Below are 16,262 nucleotides of genomic sequence, written 5' to 3'. Positions count from 1 at the left end.
CTGTTCAAAAATAATGCACCAAAATCAGTGTTGTTATGAAATAATGACCTATTTAAGGCTGTAATTACCTCATCTAAGCTATTCCACTTTGGAACTTGTTTTTGGAAACTATGCATATTTTGTTTTTCCCATCATAAAAAATGTTCATGTTTTGGTTTTTTTACAAAAAGTATAAAACACATAAAGCAAATTACAAATATATATGCCAACTTTATATGTACGAATAGGTCCGAAGCTGTTGAAGAATTTAAAGCGTTGGAAGTTTTAAAAAAATATTATATGACTTACTTACTCCAGTTTGTTGCTCTCTTTCACATTAGCATGGGTACTGTACAGCCATGTAAACAAAAGCTTTGGCCAACAAAAATGGCTACCGGGGACCCACAAAGCATTGCGAAATCACATGGTGTGATTGTATGGGAAGTAAGTGCTATGCTCTTTTGTCATGACACGTTGGCGTGTGTTTCTCCTGCAGCCTACAGATGGCGCCAGGTCACATTCAGCTCACCCAAAAAAGAGCACGTTGAGCCACTTCCTCACAAAACACCAGCGGGCGGGGCCGACACTGCCAGAAGGGGCGTGGTCAAAAGATGGAGAGCCGATGCAGCAGCAGCGCCGACTCCAGGCAGGGGGTCCGCGTGGTGGTCAACTCCACGTCCATGTCAGCGCGCGTGGACTCGTATGAGGCGGTGGAGAAGAAGTGCATCTCAGATGTCAGGAGGACCTTCTGCCTCTTTGTCACCTTTGACCTTCTGTTCATCACCTTGCTGTGGATCATCGAGCTCAACGTGAGAAAACAAAATGGAATTTAAACGTCGCGCTGGGGTTGGTTTTTAATGACAACTGCTCTTATGCACCAGGTGAACGGCGGCATTCCCAAGCAGTTGGATCAAGAAGTCCTCCATTACGACTACCACGCCTCCTTCTTTGACATTTTTGTAAGACCGCCTTTACGAGAACAGGTGACCACGACACACTCACTTCCTGTCGCTTGCCTCCTCACAGCTGCTGGCCGTGTTCAGGTTCGCCTCGCTCATCCTGGCCTACGCCGTCTGCAGGCTGCGTCACTGGTGGGCCATAGCGGTCAGTGCTGACCACTCCCTTCATTATTGACGTACAACATACTTGTTTACGTTAAAAAGGTCACATGCTGACTTCTGATTGTGTCTGACAGATCACCACCGCGCTCTGCTGCGCCTTCCTGATTGTCAAAGTCATTTTATCCAAGGTACGCTGACTCACTCATGATTCATTTGGAATATTGCCACCTTACCAGGAATTCCACATTTTCCCGGATTTTTCCCTATCAAAAGATGAACGGATTAATGCTCAAATTTCCCACATTTTCCAACCGTTTCTCCATCAAAATGTTCCACCTATTCAGGACAATCGGGCCATCTATTTTTATATATTTCCGTAACACTTATTCTCTATTAAAAAGTGTTATTAGTGCCACATTTTTCCACCGATTCGAACCGTTCCACTTCCAAAGCCAAAATGCTCTTTGCTAATGTTAGTCACTTGTGTTAGGATTCTCCCTTTTAGGAGGGCAGAGTCCTCCCAGATCCTTTTCTTCAAAGTAGGGTTGTACGGTATACCGGTACTAGTATAGTACCGCGAAAATAATCAATCGTATTCTGTACAATACCACCTTTAAAAAGTTCCGGTCCCCCACCCCCCGCCCCACCGTCATCGTCACGTTGTGTCATTGCATGTGACGAGCATGTTCGACAGTGCACACACACGGCGTACTTGCAAGCAGACACAGTGTGTAGACAGAAAAGGGAGAACGAACGCATTTTGGCTTAAAAACTAACGATAAAGGTGAAGTTATAACACTGAAGCACCCTCAGGAAGAGGTGCTTTAAGACATGGCTAAAGTCCATCCGCAGTCTGCAGTGTTTTAGCTACTTCTAAATCACTAATCCTTGTCTCCATGGCGACAAATAAAGTAAGTTTCTTACAAGTATCATCCCTGCAGGACGAGGACTAGCTAAACATGCTTCACTACACACCGTAGCTCACCGGCGTCACAATGTAAACAAACGCCATTGGTGGATCTACACCTAACATCCATCAATCAATCAATTAATCAATGTTTATTTATATAGCCCTAAATCACAAGTGTCTCAAAGGGCTGTACAAGCCACAACGACATCCTCGGTACAGAGCCCACTGTAATGATACCAAGTAAAGGAGCGTATCTAGTCGATACTACTATGATTACGTCAATATTTTTTGGCATTACAAAATCTTCTTTCATTTTAAAAAAAAAAATGTATATTATGTTTATAAACTCAGGAAATATGTCCCTGGACACATGAGGACTTTGAATATCAATCAATCAATCAATGTTTATTTATATAGCCCTAAATCACAAAAGTCTCAAAAGGCTGCACAAGCCACAACGACATCCTCGGCACAGAGCCCACACAAGGGACGTCGATGTGAATGACTATGAGAAACCTTGGAGAGGACCGCATATGTGGCTAACCCCCCCTCTAAGTACAGTCCCTAGTGGGTCCACATAACAGTGAGAGTCTAGTCCATAGTGGGGCCAGCAGGAGACCATCCCGAGCGGAGACAGGTCAGTAGCGCAGCGACGTCCCCAACCGATGCACAGGCGTGCGGTCCACCCCGGGTCCCAACTCTGGACCAATGTATGATCCTGTAACTACTTGGTATCGAAAGGGACAAGCGGTAGAAAATGGATGGATGGATGGATGTTACTGCATATGTCAGCAGCTAAATTAGGAGCCTTTGTTTTCTTACTTACCGTACTACTAAAGAAAAGTTGTCTTGTATGTTCACTATTTTATTTAAAGACAAACTTGCAATAAGAAGTATATGTTTAATGTACCCTAAGATTTTTTGTTAAAATAAAGCCAATAATGACATTTTTTGTGGTCCCCTTTATTTAGAAAAGTACCGAAAGATGCTAGTTGTTGTTGTTAATTTAGCAATATACACCTCCGTCTAGTTCAGGCCTGGGCAATTATTTAGACTCGGGGGAGGAAAAAAAAGTGTCTGGGGGTAGTTATACCTGGTTTTTAGGAACACTACCGGTAATACAAAACCTCACAATAATGTCTGATTGAAAGCTAAAAACGTTACGAAAGACCGCCTTTAAAAACGGAATGGAACTTTACTTTTTTTTTTACTGAATGAGACACCCAGAATGTACATGAAAATAAAGAATGTGTGATTTACAATATTAACTATGACCGATAAAACACTGAATATTGACAACATATGAACGTCACACCCCCTCTCGATCGATACATTTTACAATCAAGTGAAACGCAACAAAAATGCAAGAAACAACAAAATATGAACGCAAAGGGTAAAAAAAAATCTGATATATAACTAAGCTTTAGAACTTTGTTGTAAAAATCTCCACCCGCATTTCAGGCTGGCTGCTCTGGAAAGACTCTGTGGAAACGCTCCCCACCCACACTGCTTGGTGCCTCGTCTGATCTGCTGTGACGTAGATTACCATAGTAACTAGTACATCATGCAAAAGCGCAGATTCCAACCATTGAAATACTTTGTATAGTTCAAGACTTACGGTCATTTGAAAACATCACTGCACATCATAATGGCGGCTACAGTTTCCATCTTAAAGGTCTAAAATAATTATTTGGGAATGTCCGGCGGGCCAGATTGAAAAGCTCAACTCCCGGGCCTTAAATTGCCCAGGTGAAGTGAAGTGAATTATATTTATATAGCGCTTTTTCTCTAGTGACTCAAAGCGCTTTACAGAGTGAAACCCAATATCTAAGTTACATTTAAACCAGTGAAGCCAAGTCTGGTCTACACCTTTTAATATGGGTGTAATGGTACATGTATTGGTAACTGTGAAGTGAATTATATTTATGTAGCGCTTTTCTCTAGTGACTCAAAGCACTTTACATAGTGAAACCTATTATCCAAGTTATATTTTTTAACCCAGTGTGAGTGGCACTGGGAGCAGGTGGGTGAAGTGTCTTGCTCAATGACACAACAGCTGTACCTAGGATGGCAGAAGCGGGGATCGAACCTAGAACCCTCAGGTTGCTGGCACAGCCGCTCTACCAACCGAGCTACGTTGCCCCTGTAATTGCATTTTACAGATTGCCCAACCAGTATTAGGTGAGGGACAGTATTAGGTGAGCTGATCAGTTTCTTCTTGTCGTCCCAAAAACCTTTTTAAAATCCAGAGGTGATTGTGCATTTTCTGCTGTGCCTCCAAAACTTTGGAATAATATCCCTATTGTTATTCGGACTGCTCCCTCTTTAATGACTTTTAAATCACGTCTTAAAACATTTTTTTACTCTTTGGCTTTCAAACCAGCATAAGAGTTGTGATTTTAGTCTATTTTATTTTCTCTGATGTATTTTATGTATTTACTCATTCATAGTTAAATGTTTTATATTACTGACTCTTCTAGTATGTATGTCTTAACTTCTGTGCAGCACTTTGTGAAACTTCTATTGTTTTTAGAAATGTGCTATACAAATAAAGTGGATTGGATTGGACAGGAAGAAAAAAAAGATAATGAAAAGTTTACAAAGTTGTATTTCTATAAGAAAATACTGAGGTTTTACGAGAAAAGTCATTTAGGCCAAAAAACCATTTTGAGGAATAAAAGTGAACATTTTACAAAAAAAGCTCCTAATTTTTCAAGAATAAATGTGTTATTAGGGGTGGAAAGCTGCAAATTTTAATGGTGAACATATTTTATATTAATGCACTGTTCATTTAAAAAAAAAAATAATGTTATTCCCTTATTGTACCCACAATAAACATACCAAACCCGTTTTATGGCATATGGCCATGCCCGTTATAATTTCACTTACATGTCTGGATGGGTGCTGCTCTTTCAAATGGAACCAAATGAAATGTTTATCTTCCTGTGCTTCAGCTGCTGTCTCAGGGAGCTTTTGGGTACCTGCTGCCCATCATCTCCTTCGTTCTGGCCTGGATAGAAACATGGCTGCTGGACTTCAAGGTTCTTCCTCAGGAGGCAGAAGATGACAACAGTGAGTGACACCGTCGCTCCCTTCTCGTATAAAGACCACAATGTACTACTGTCGACGTAGCCACCTCATCTTCTCTCCTCACAGGGTTCCAGTCCTTCTTGGACGCTAGCGAGCGAGCGCCTCTCTTGTGTCCCGGTCCCATGTCTGACGGGCAGTTCTACTCGCCGCCCGAGTCCGTGGCAGGTCAGCGCCCCCTAGTGCAAGTTGGTGTGACAACAGCTCACGTATGCTTCTTGTGCTTTCAGACACTGACGAGGACCTGGACGACAAACAAGGACTCTTTTAAGGTAGCACTGATGCATGCTGGGACGGCATTCCTTACTGATGATTACGTCTTCGACATTTTTCTCTTTCTGCCAGGATGTCGTCAGAGGAAGTTATTGGTCCGCTTTGAAAGGAAAACTGCGCCTTACGCTTTTTTACATTTGAATGTCGCACACAAGAACGCTAAAGGAATTAAGAGGTCAATGAAGCCATGTTGGCGTCCTCGATAAGCTATTAGAGAAGATACGCTTTGCTCTGCATGAAAGGAAGATGCTGAGGCCAGTCAGACGCTCACCCTCCACAAGAAATGCGCAGCCTTTCCAAAATAAAAGTGTCAAGAAGGTGAAGACGTGTGACGTTGTCTTCGTGACCTGCTCGTGTTTTTACAAAAAGAAAAAAATGTGATGAATCATCAAATATAGACACAAACACTTTTATTCTTTGTTCACATTTTACTGACAGACCAAGAAGACATGATCTTGTAAAAGAAACAATACTGATAAGAATAAAAATTTTGATTCGAAATTGCTTCTAGCGCCGTATGTTCATTAGCCTGATGGTCACATGACTCATTTTGGCGGGAAACTAGGAATGATGTCTGTCTTACTTCTTTTACACGGAAATGCTCTCATCGAATCATTCGTGACTTGTGAAAGACACAAAGTCTCAGGCTGTGTCTCAACTGGTGCACTTGTGTACTTGCACTTAGTCTTTTGAGTGCATAAGTGTGTACTTTCACTTTGCTTCTTGAGTGCATACTTTCATTTAGTCTTTTGAGTGCATACGTGTATTTTTACTCAGCTTCTTGAGTGCATAAGTTTGTACTTTCACTTTTCTTTTAAGTGCATACTTACACTTAGGCCTTTTGAGTGCACAAGTGAGTACTTACACTTAAGTCCATTGACTGCATAAGTGTGTACCTACAGTACACTGAGTCTTAAGTACACAAGTGTGTACTTACACCTAGTCTTATGCATACATAAGTGTACTTACAATTAGTCTTTTTAGTGCATAAGTGTGCACTTACTGTACACTGAGTCTTGAGCACACAAGGGTCTACTTAAACTCAACTCTTTTGAGTGCGTAAGTGTGTGCGTACACCAGTGTGTACTTAGTCACACTTAAGTCGTTTCCGTGCATAAGTGCGTACTTTCCCCTAGTCAACTTAGATTTAGTCTTTTGAGTGCATACGCGTGTACTTCCGCTCACTCGTTTGGGTGCATAAGTGTTTACTTAAACCTATTGTGTACACAAGTGTGCACTTACACGTAGTCATTTGACTGTATAACTTATTGTACACTTAGTCTTTGACTGTACATTCACTGTTTTGGGTGCCTAAGTGTGTACTTGAACTTAAGTCTTTTAAGTACACAATCGTGTACTTAACACTTAGTCTCTTGAGTGTATACGTATGTACTTAGTCACTTGAGTGCCAAGTGTGTACTTACACTAAGTCACTTGAGTGCATAAGTATGTACTTACATACATTACAATTTCTTGAGTGCATGTCACTGTCGTCAAGATAGTGAGTGCTCAGCGCTGGACACTCAGCACCCTCAATAGACGCCATCTTGGTAACGTAGTGGACTAACTTCAGCGGCTGCAATTCACCATAAAAAGAAGAGAAGGTAACTATTATTGTCGTCAATTCCGCTACAATAACAGTAATGGATTTGTGACAGTACTATTGTACGCTGTCACAATTCACACAATCAGAAACTAAGCACGCAGTGTACACAGCATACTTACTGAAGTGTACTGACACAAGTATTCCATTTGAGACACAGCATGTTTTTTAGTTGCAGTTGTACGTGTTACCAGCAGGTGTCGCCACATGGGCAAGACTGACTGAATGCTGCATAATGTGACGTCAAGGCAGCTCAACCAATCAGCAGAGGATGTGTTTTTAATAAAGACCAGCTAGCCAGAGTGTGACAGCACCTACTTTAGTGACCCTGCGGCTTGTGACGCCCAGATTTGACGAACGCCAGCGAGTTAATAAACCGTGCGTGTATGTGCCCGTGAAGACGACAGGAAGTGAATCAAAAAGAGGATGGACAGGAATACTAAAACATTCACTTTTTTTTCCAGGTTCAACCATTAATCTCCTCACGTGTGTGTGTAACACTTCCTGCCTTCATTGTGCCATTATGTCATTGTGTCAGGCAGGGATGGTGGGGATGGAGCTTCATAGCCAGTCAGTTAAGAGTCTTCAAAATGGCCGTCAAGTCCTCGCCAGCCTTCAAGGTGACGGAACCAAATGCAGCAGGGAAAAGGGGTGGGGGCAAAGGTGTGGGGGCAGTTTGAATTGAGGTATGTGTAGGCGGGGCCACAGTCCACCAGAGGGAGTGCGGGCGCTGTGAGGTGACACAAGGCACATGAAGCCCAGTTGAAGGGGGCGGAGCATCAAGAGCAATGGACGCCATGGCGGCTCAATAAGCAGAGATCCATCAGGACGAGGCTCCCTCGCCATCGTTGGCACCGCCCACTGCCCCTTAGGTCCGGAGCTGATTGGCTTCTGGTCCGCCTCTTAAAAGTGAAAGTCAGACCCGGACTGAGACGTGCTCCAAAGAGCGGGCCGGGGCAGGTGGAGGTACAACGGCGGGAGGGGGCGGGGTTATTGCTTTCAACTCATTTCCTGGGCAACTCTGAGTGCTGACACCACGGTTGAGGACTCCGGCGCGTGGCGGGATGCCAGCAGGGTGAACGGCGTGGTCGCTCCTGGGTATGTTGACGGGGCAGGAGCGTGTGCGGGCATGGCCCTTGTGGCCCCCCGGGTGACACACAAGACTGCCCACCGTGTCAACGGGCGACAGGTGGTGCTTCAGCCAGCGCTCCACGCGCTCCTCCCTATACTTGATGGAGTACCACGTCAGGAAGATGAAGATGAAGCCCAGGAACTTGAGGCTGGCGGCCAGGCCGAAGTACACGAAGCGCAACGACGTCACGTCATACTCCCAACACGAGCCGTGCACGCCGCAGTCCTGCTGCCACAACATGCACGTGGTGTCGATCACGGCGCCAAAGTAAATGGGAGTCGGGATGTAGGCTGGGAGTGGAGGACAGGAAGTACACGTTGAACACAGATAGGACAACAAAGAGTTAGGACACTTCATTAGGTACAAGCATTTTGCACAGCATCCTTCTTGTAAAAGTCAATGAGAGTTCTCACCAAGAGTCCTGAGGAGGACAAACTGCATCCCCAAAGCAAACGGTCTCTCTTGCTCAGCGACCGACCTGCAGACACAGCAGTTAGCACATTAGCAGCGAGCCCTCCTTGCATTTAGAGCCCGCCTCCTACCTCAGAGCCTGCTCCTATTGGTCAGCTTTAGTGTCATATCCTATAAATATTCAAGTACTTCAGTTGTGGAGAAATGTTGAATAAAGAAAAAACCTTTTATTAGGTGTTTTAGACATTTTTTTAATTTTCATTTATTATGCGCCCCCCAACCAACTGTTACATCAGCCAGACTTGTGTTGAATTCACCTTTATCCTCTTTTGAAGAATTAAAAAAAAAGTTTTGGCGTTTTGATTTTCACTGGTGGATTTTTAAGACGGACGGACATCTGGGTATATAATTCAGTTTCGTGTATAAAGCCAGCCAAATTGACTACTTTCATGTCACAAATAATTTTTGTTTGACATAATGGACAATATGTTATATTGGGTTCATTGGTTTATTACTTGATAAAGAGAGAACATATTGACTTTTTTCATCAGGATGCATCATTATTACCGTATTTTTCGGACTATAAGTCGCACCGCAGTATAAGTCGCACCTGCCGAAAATGCATAATAAAGAAGGAAAAAAACATATAAGTCGCACTGGAGTATAAGTCGCATTTTTTTGGGAAATTTATTTGATAAAACCCAACACCAAGAATAGACATTTGAAAGGCAATTTAAAATAAATAAAGAATAGTGAACAACAGGCTGAATAAGTGTACGTTATATGACGCATAAATAACCAACTGAGAACGTGCCTGGTATGTTAATGTAACATATTATGGTAAGAGTCATTCAAATAACTATAACATATAGAACATGCTATACGTTTACCAAACAATCTGTCACTCCTAATCGCTAAATCCCATGAAATCTTATACCTCTAGTCTCTTACGTGAATGAGCTAAATAATGTTATTTGATATTTTACGGTAATGTGTTAATAATTTCACACATACGTCGCTCCTGAGTATAAGTCGCACCCCCGGCCAAACTATTAAAAAAAAACTGTGACTTACAGTCCGAAAAATACGGTAATTATTATTATTACCATTGTTGGTACATTACCACTGGACCAGCATTTGCTTAATTTTGTGTTACAAATATTCCTTTGTTTTCTTTTTCTCTGCAATAAAATGGTGAGTAAAAAAAATACTTTCATATTTTTACTTTACTTCTTTTACTTTAGTCCACCGATCCATTTTCTACCGCTTGTCCCAATCAGGGTCACAGGGGGCGCTAAAACCTATCAGTATATTTTCAGAATAAAATCAATACTTTCACAATGTTTTCAATGAGCATCGTCGATACTCGTTACTTTTGGTTTTACTTGGACAGCCAATACATTGATGCCATGCCAACAAGAATCTAAGGAAGAAGAAGATTTATGATTGGCCGTTTGTGTGAGGCACCGACATAAACAGGAAGTTGCAGCATTCATTGGTTCACATGATACAGGAATAACAACAACTAACCTTCTTAAAATGTGATTGATTAAACTTAGCAGTATGAAGTACCTGAGGGTGACGATGATGGCGGAGGGCTGAGCGCAGGCGGTGATGAGCGTGACGATGAAGAGGAAGATTAGGAAGGGAATGAGGGTGCTGCAGGTGCGGTCGCACTTCCCAGACACGGCGTATCCGTTCTCGTTGAGGTATGTCTTGACGATGACCAATTGCAGCTGGTTGCCGCCCGGCCCGCTGGACGACGGCGTGATGACCTGGCGGCTCTGGACGCAGGCGCAGTCTGAGTAGTTACGAACCTGAAGGCCACATGGTGTGATCAGTTTAAACTCGAGTGAGCGAGAAAAGAAGGGAGGCGGCCGTGTCTTACGCCGCTGCTGTCGTTAGAAACGCTGCCGCAGCCGGCCAGGCAGGGGTTGAAGTATGTGATGCCGTCGGAGCCGCAGACCGGAGCGTACTCGTGGATTCTGCAGCCGCAGTTGACGTTGCAACCTCCCGTCAGGTTCCTCTGTGTCATGGTCAGCGTCGGCCTGGAGCAACAACAACTTTACGATCATGACCATTTCCTGTAGTTCCAAAAACATCAAATCATTCCAAATACAACATTTGTTCTCATATTCCATCTAGCGTTTCTATGCAAATTACCTTGTCTGGTTGTTTGAGGACAATACTGCAATGCAAGCTCCTTGGTTGAGGTAACACGGAACAATGATAATAATAAGGCTCTAATTGGTGGTTAAAAAGGTGGCGGTTGCAGGCACCTAGGCTTTTTGCGACCCGATGGCCCCATTTCGGTGTGTAATATTACTTGTAGCACGCTACAGAGCTGACTGCAGCCTAGTAAGTATTGTAATACAGTCGTCTCTGGCCACATCGCGCTTCAAAGTTTGCGACTTGTAAAGAGGACTATGTGGGTGTAATTTCATGTTTAGAGGGCTTTTTAATGTTAAAAAGATTTGTTTAGAAAGTCGTATACAGATTTTCTATTTTTTTTTACTTATAATTGCTATTTTGCAGAAATCAAGTTACCAAGGCGAACCAATTAACAGCAATAAACGAGGGTTTACTGTTTTACTCTTGGAAACCAGAAGTAGATTTGGCTACTGGAGCATGAGTGTGTGCACAAGAGACACAACCAACAAACAATTTTAAGAACTAATGTATCTTTAATATTCACAGGTGGAGAAAATCCTCAGTGCTGAGCTCTGTAGAACTTGCACCTGGCTCGCTGACAACAAGCTATCCATCCACTTGGGTAAAACAGAATCCATCCTGTTTGGGTCCCACATCAAACTTAAGAGAGTCAATCACTTCACCATAAAAGTAGGTGACAGTGTCATCACCAGGAAAGATGAGGTCACCTACCTAGGTTCCATTCTAGAGGCTAACCTTTCCTGTGATAAAATGGCAACCAAGGTAATCAAAAAGGTTAACCAACGAACGAGATTTCTCTACAGAATTTCCTCTCTGGTCAACAAAAGCACCTTGAGGATTCTGGCGGGAACTCTCGTTCAACCCTTTTTCGATTACGCATGCACCTCCTGGTACCCTAGCACCTCCAAAACCCTCAAATCTAAACTCCAAACATCTCAGAACAAGCTAGTCAGGTTACTTCTAGACCTCCACCCCAGATCACACCTCACTCCTACCCACTTCTCTAAAGTGGGCTGGCTCAAGGTGGAGGACAGAGTTAAACAACTTGCACTGAGCCTAGTCTATAAAATCCGCTACACCTCCCTGATACCGAAGTACATGTCAAACTACTTCCTTAACGTAAATGACCGCCATAACCACAACACCAGGGGGTGCTCCACTAACCACGTTAAACCCAGATTCCGAACTAACAAAGGTCTTAACTCATTCTCTTTCTATGCCACATCAATGTGGAATGCGCTCCCAACAGGTATAAAAGAAAGGGCATCTCTATCCTCCTTCAAAACCGCTATAAAAGTTCACCTCCAGGCAGCTACAACCCTAAACTAACACCCTCCCCGGATTGCTAATAATCAAATGTAAACAATCAAATGCAGATTCTTTTTCTTATGCCTTCTGATCTCTCTCTCTCTCTCTCTCTCTCTCTCTCTCTCACTCTATGTCCACTACTTGATGTCCATATCCCCCCCCCCCACCCCCCCTCCACACTCCTGATTGTAAATAATGTAAATAATTCAATGTGATTATCTTGTGTGATGACTGTATTATGATGATAGTATATATGATAGTATATATCTGTATCATGAATCAATTTAAGTGGACCCCGACTTAAACAAGTTGAAAAACTTATTCGGGTGTTACCATTTAGTGGTCAATTGTACGGAATATGTACTTCACTGTGCAACCTACTAATAAAAGTCTCAATCAATCAATCAATCAATTTTACAAGTTATGTAAAGATTTGTATTTGCTATAAATAATCGGTTATACACAATAAACAGAAAGACTACTCTCACAACTGCAATTCAGTTTAATCCAATATGTTCAATAGTTATGTGTTTACATTCCAGATAATATCCAAAGTTTACATCAGAAGGTAAAAAAAAAGGGGAAAAGAAAAGTATTTTTACCGCAGTGAAGCCAATTTAAAACTCTTATGCCGCTTCGGCATTAATTAAAAATGTAAACAAAATACAATGGACAAAACTATAAAAAAATAAAGAAATATGATTATAATTTTCGGAAAAAGGTTTGGCAGCAATATAAACTTAAATCGTACGGTCGTTTTAGAAATATGGCCATAAATGTGTCACAATGACGGCACGAAGCGATGCTAAATTAACAATTATCTCTTTGGGCTTTTTGTATGGACGCGGCCGCGATGCTGCAAAACCAAATTAAAACTATTATTATAAAGACCACGTTGACTCACCGCTGCATAAAAGATAAGCAGGGACAAAGTATAATTGTATCCATGTGAGGATTCAGTCCATCAAATTAGAACAAACAAGGACCTGAAGCACACGACAACATGATCAGCTACTGAAGTGATCGTTGCCATAATCATGTGCCTGCACCCCGTAGTACAATGGCCCTAAACAGCCCTCAGCGGATGTTCAAGCAGGAGAGGGTGTAAAAAGAAGGGAAATGTGGCAAAACGAGTAGGGCATCTGGCTAAAGATCAACTATTCCAAGCTGTTGTTGGATTGGCTCCATGGCCATGAACACTCACTTCCTGCAGGACATGAGCCACAGATGGGCCGACAAGGACCGCCGCTGACAACAAGGGTAAGGCGACATCTGTTTAATGCCGCACTCCAAGAGTAAAAAAAAAAATTTATATATATATTTTTTAAAGATTTGACTTTACCCTGTGGTGTATGGTATGTTGATCCCACCGAGGTTGATGCTGTCGCAGCCCACGATGAAGAGCGTGGAGAAGCAGAGCAGAGACACGCCGCTACAGATCATGGCGAGCTTAGCTGACTCGCGGGCGCCCAGTTTGAGCTTTTTGATGATGTAGCCGCCCAGCACGATGCCCACACCCGCGCTTGGCACGATGATCAGGCCTGGAGAGGAGGTAGAGCATGTTTAGAAGGCTCCACGTCGCGCCACCTTAGGGCCGGCTGCGGGCCGACCTGTGTAGATGCTGGCGCTGGAGGCGGGGATGCCGAATTGCGACTCGATGAACTTGGGGATGAAGGTGATGAAGGCGGTGACAATGGCACTCTCCGCCGTGTAGGACAGACTGACAAACAAGAAGGTGACGTTGCTCAGGATCCTCACGGCCGCCTTGGGAAGGTCTGCGAGCAAAAAGTGTTCACCGTCAATAAAGCTGACTTGAAAGCAAGACGCCATATTTACCTTTGATGTCCCTCCCAAAGCCCATGGACGAGGTGACCCCTTGGCTCTTGCTGTTGTTGCTCTTCTCCTTCAGGACGTCATCATCGCTGGACAGCTCGTCCAAACTGAGCTTTTTCCTCCTCTTCTTCTTCTTGTGTCGGGGCGGCAGCTTCTTAGGGAAGGTGAACATGGGGAAGATGACCAGCAGCATGGCCACGGCACACAGCAGGAAACCGCTCCACCTGGAGAAGATCAACAGGAAGTCAGTATGTTGCTGCGTTTTCAGCCACATGTCAGCTGAGTCGCCATCACTGACTAGAAATTCTCACCAGTTTCCGATGAAGCGGGGGTCGCTCTGGTCAATGTTGACCGCAGTCTTGGGGTCCACGTAGAAGCCGATGAGGACGCCACCCAACAGGTAGCCGGCGGCCGGGCCCAGCGCTCCCATCACGTACATGATGGCTGATGATGAGGAAGAGAGGAAGACTGTCACAGCTGCAAGATGCTTCAACTTCTCCAAGCCATGAATGGGAATATGAATTATGATCCTACTAAGGATATCACAGGCAGTTGACGTTTACTTGACAATAAAGTCAGCGCCATGCCGATCCGATGTGGATATCGAATAATCTATACGATCTGGTCATCTCCATGTTTGCTTGCTGCACCTATACGTCATACAACAGCAATCAAAAGGAGGTTTTGTAACCTGTAACCTGTTGTGAAAAGGTTTTATGATAATTACTGTACGAAATAATACAATGCAACAATCAGTTTGAATTGAGAATCGTGTTGAATCATCCATCCATCCATTTTCTACCACTTGTCCCTTTTGGGGTCGCGGGGGATGAAGTGAAGTGAAGTGAATTATATTGAAACCCAATATCTAAGTTACATTTAAACCAGTGTGGGTGGCACTGGGAGCAGGTGGGTAAAGTGTCTTGCCCAAGGACACAACGGCAGTGACTAGGATGGCGAAAGCCGGAATCGAACCTGCAACCCTCAAGTTGCTGGCACGGCCGCTCTACCAACCGAGCTATACCGCCCCAGCCCAGGGTGCTGGAGCCTATCTCAGCTGCATTCGGGCGGAAGGCGGCGTACACCCTGGACAAGTCGCCACCTCATCGCAGGGCCAACACAGATAGACAGACAACATTCACACTCACATTCACACACTAGGGCCAATTTAGTATTGCCAATCAACCTATCCCCAGGTGCATGTCTTTGGAGGTGGGAGGAAGCCGGAGTACCCGGAGGGAACCGTCACCCCAAAAATCGGAATCGTATCCAATTATGAGGTTCCCAAAGATTCTCACCTCTACTAGACATACGTAATACATTTTTTAAAAATTGCGGTATAACACACCACATTTTTCAATATAAACAAATAATGTATATTACTTACAGATTCAAAGTTGGAAAATATATACAATAATAAATGTGTCTGTTTATGCCTAATGAATTATTGTTGTAAGTAGGTATAACTACAAAATATATATATATACACTATTCCAACTTAAAACAGCATACAGTAAGTCCATTCCAGACGGTTAATAATAAATAGCGGGTTAGTGTTTTTTTTACACATACTATTGTTCTCTGCTTGAGTAATTTCCCTTGATCAAGCCTTTTCTAACATTCCACACTACAAAATAATAAGTGTGTATGATTCCTGCTGATGTATCAGATCAATATTGGTATTAGCCAATATTCAAGTCTCCAATATTGGTAACATATCAGAAGTAAAAAAAGTTGCATCGGGACATCCGTAGTAAAAACGTAACAAACGTTTCTAATCACTTGTCACATTTATTGTGCACCAGGCATCGTAATTATTTCTAACGTTTTTATGGGGTGAGTCACTTTGTGGTGGTGTCACTCATTAGTGAGCCATACTGTAGTATTTGGGCTTGGATTCTCACTTGCCTATTGATTTTTGACTACGGCATGACCATTTGCAGTCAAGTTATGACACTTTGATGGTCATTGGCGAAGGCAAAAAGTTCACCACCATGATACATCCATGTGTACTTTGCATGCATATGGTTCTCCTTGGTTTGGCCACTTCAAAATGGCTGATCCATATCTAGATGGCCGACTTCCTGTTCGTTTGCAAACATGGATTATTTTGACTTTTTGTGCATGACAAAATTTGTGACGATTCGTGAATTTTTCTAAATGGGTTTTTAGGTTTTGAAGTTTGTAAATATCAAAAGGTTTCACTGAACCTGACGTTCATGCAAACTGTGGCGAGTTTGACAGCGTCAGTATGGATGTCGGTGACAATAATCTTAACGCATTTAAAAGGTTACATAACTCTTCCACGAGCGCTAATGGCGGACAATAAAGGCTGTGTGGGTGTATGCGTGCGAGTCATGTGAGTGTTAGAAATAAGATTTCTCTAATTAGGGGGAATTAACGGCGTACATTCCTTGGCAGGGGCCTTAAAAGCTTCCATCGGGTCAGGAAGTCCACGTCCTGTGGAAATTATAGCTAAGAGCACCAGGACCA

General features: G+C 43.2%; 2 protein-coding genes across 2 annotated transcripts; one reads left to right on the top strand and one right to left on the bottom strand.

The window, feature by feature from the left end:
* The first annotated feature begins 479 nt into the window (after positions 1 to 479).
* LOC133647119 (STARD3 N-terminal-like protein) lies at positions 480 to 5,633 on the top strand. The gene is made up of 8 exons (XM_062043244.1): positions 480 to 788; positions 861 to 938; positions 1,006 to 1,083; positions 1,175 to 1,228; positions 4,905 to 5,022; positions 5,107 to 5,205; positions 5,268 to 5,309; positions 5,383 to 5,633. Exons 1-7 carry the CDS (start codon positions 591 to 593, stop codon positions 5,306 to 5,308), a joined length of 666 nt encoding a protein of 221 aa, XP_061899228.1. The 5' UTR covers positions 480 to 590; the 3' UTR covers position 5,309; positions 5,383 to 5,633.
* An 84-nt stretch (positions 5,634 to 5,717) lies between these two features.
* slco5a1a (solute carrier organic anion transporter family member 5A1a) lies at positions 5,718 to 14,369 on the bottom strand. The gene is made up of 8 exons (XM_062043243.1): positions 14,081 to 14,369; positions 13,773 to 13,993; positions 13,547 to 13,711; positions 13,279 to 13,477; positions 10,345 to 10,504; positions 10,029 to 10,273; positions 8,459 to 8,523; positions 5,718 to 8,335 (listed from the first exon to the last, which is right to left on the bottom strand). Exons 1-8 carry the CDS (start codon positions 14,206 to 14,208, stop codon positions 7,830 to 7,832), a joined length of 1,689 nt encoding a protein of 562 aa, XP_061899227.1. The 5' UTR covers positions 14,209 to 14,369; the 3' UTR covers positions 5,718 to 7,829.
* Between the last annotated feature and the right edge of the window lie 1,893 nt (positions 14,370 to 16,262).

This window comes from Entelurus aequoreus, linkage group LG03 (genome assembly GCF_033978785.1).
Source record: "Entelurus aequoreus isolate RoL-2023_Sb linkage group LG03, RoL_Eaeq_v1.1, whole genome shotgun sequence".
NCBI classification, from domain to species: Eukaryota; Metazoa; Chordata; class Actinopteri; order Syngnathiformes; family Syngnathidae; genus Entelurus; species Entelurus aequoreus.
The sequence above is the reverse complement of the archived record's forward strand: the minus strand, read 5'-3'. Positions and strand labels throughout refer to the sequence as shown.

Bases quoted from the DNA above. Each gene is read 5' to 3' on its own strand.
- LOC133647119 (XM_062043244.1), top strand. From the start codon at position 591: ATGGAGAGCCGATGCAGCAGCAGCGCCGACTCCAGGCAGGGGGTCCGC. The intron at 1,084-1,174 runs GTCAGTGCTGAC...TGTGTCTGACAG, and splicing joins GTCACTGGTGGGCCATAGCG to ATCACCACCGCGCTCTGCTG. The intron at 1,229-4,904 runs GTACGCTGACTC...CCTGTGCTTCAG, and splicing joins TCAAAGTCATTTTATCCAAG to CTGCTGTCTCAGGGAGCTTT.
- slco5a1a (XM_062043243.1), bottom strand. From the start codon at position 14,208: ATGTACGTGATGGGAGCGCTGGGCCCGGCCGCCGGCTACCTGTTGGGT. The intron at 8,524-10,028 runs GTACTTCATACT...CTGTGTCTGCAG, and splicing joins GCCATCATCGTCACCCTCAG to GTCGGTCGCTGAGCAAGAGA. The intron at 8,336-8,458 runs GTGAGAACTCTC...CTCCACTCCCAG, and splicing joins TGTCCTCCTCAGGACTCTTG to CCTACATCCCGACTCCCATT.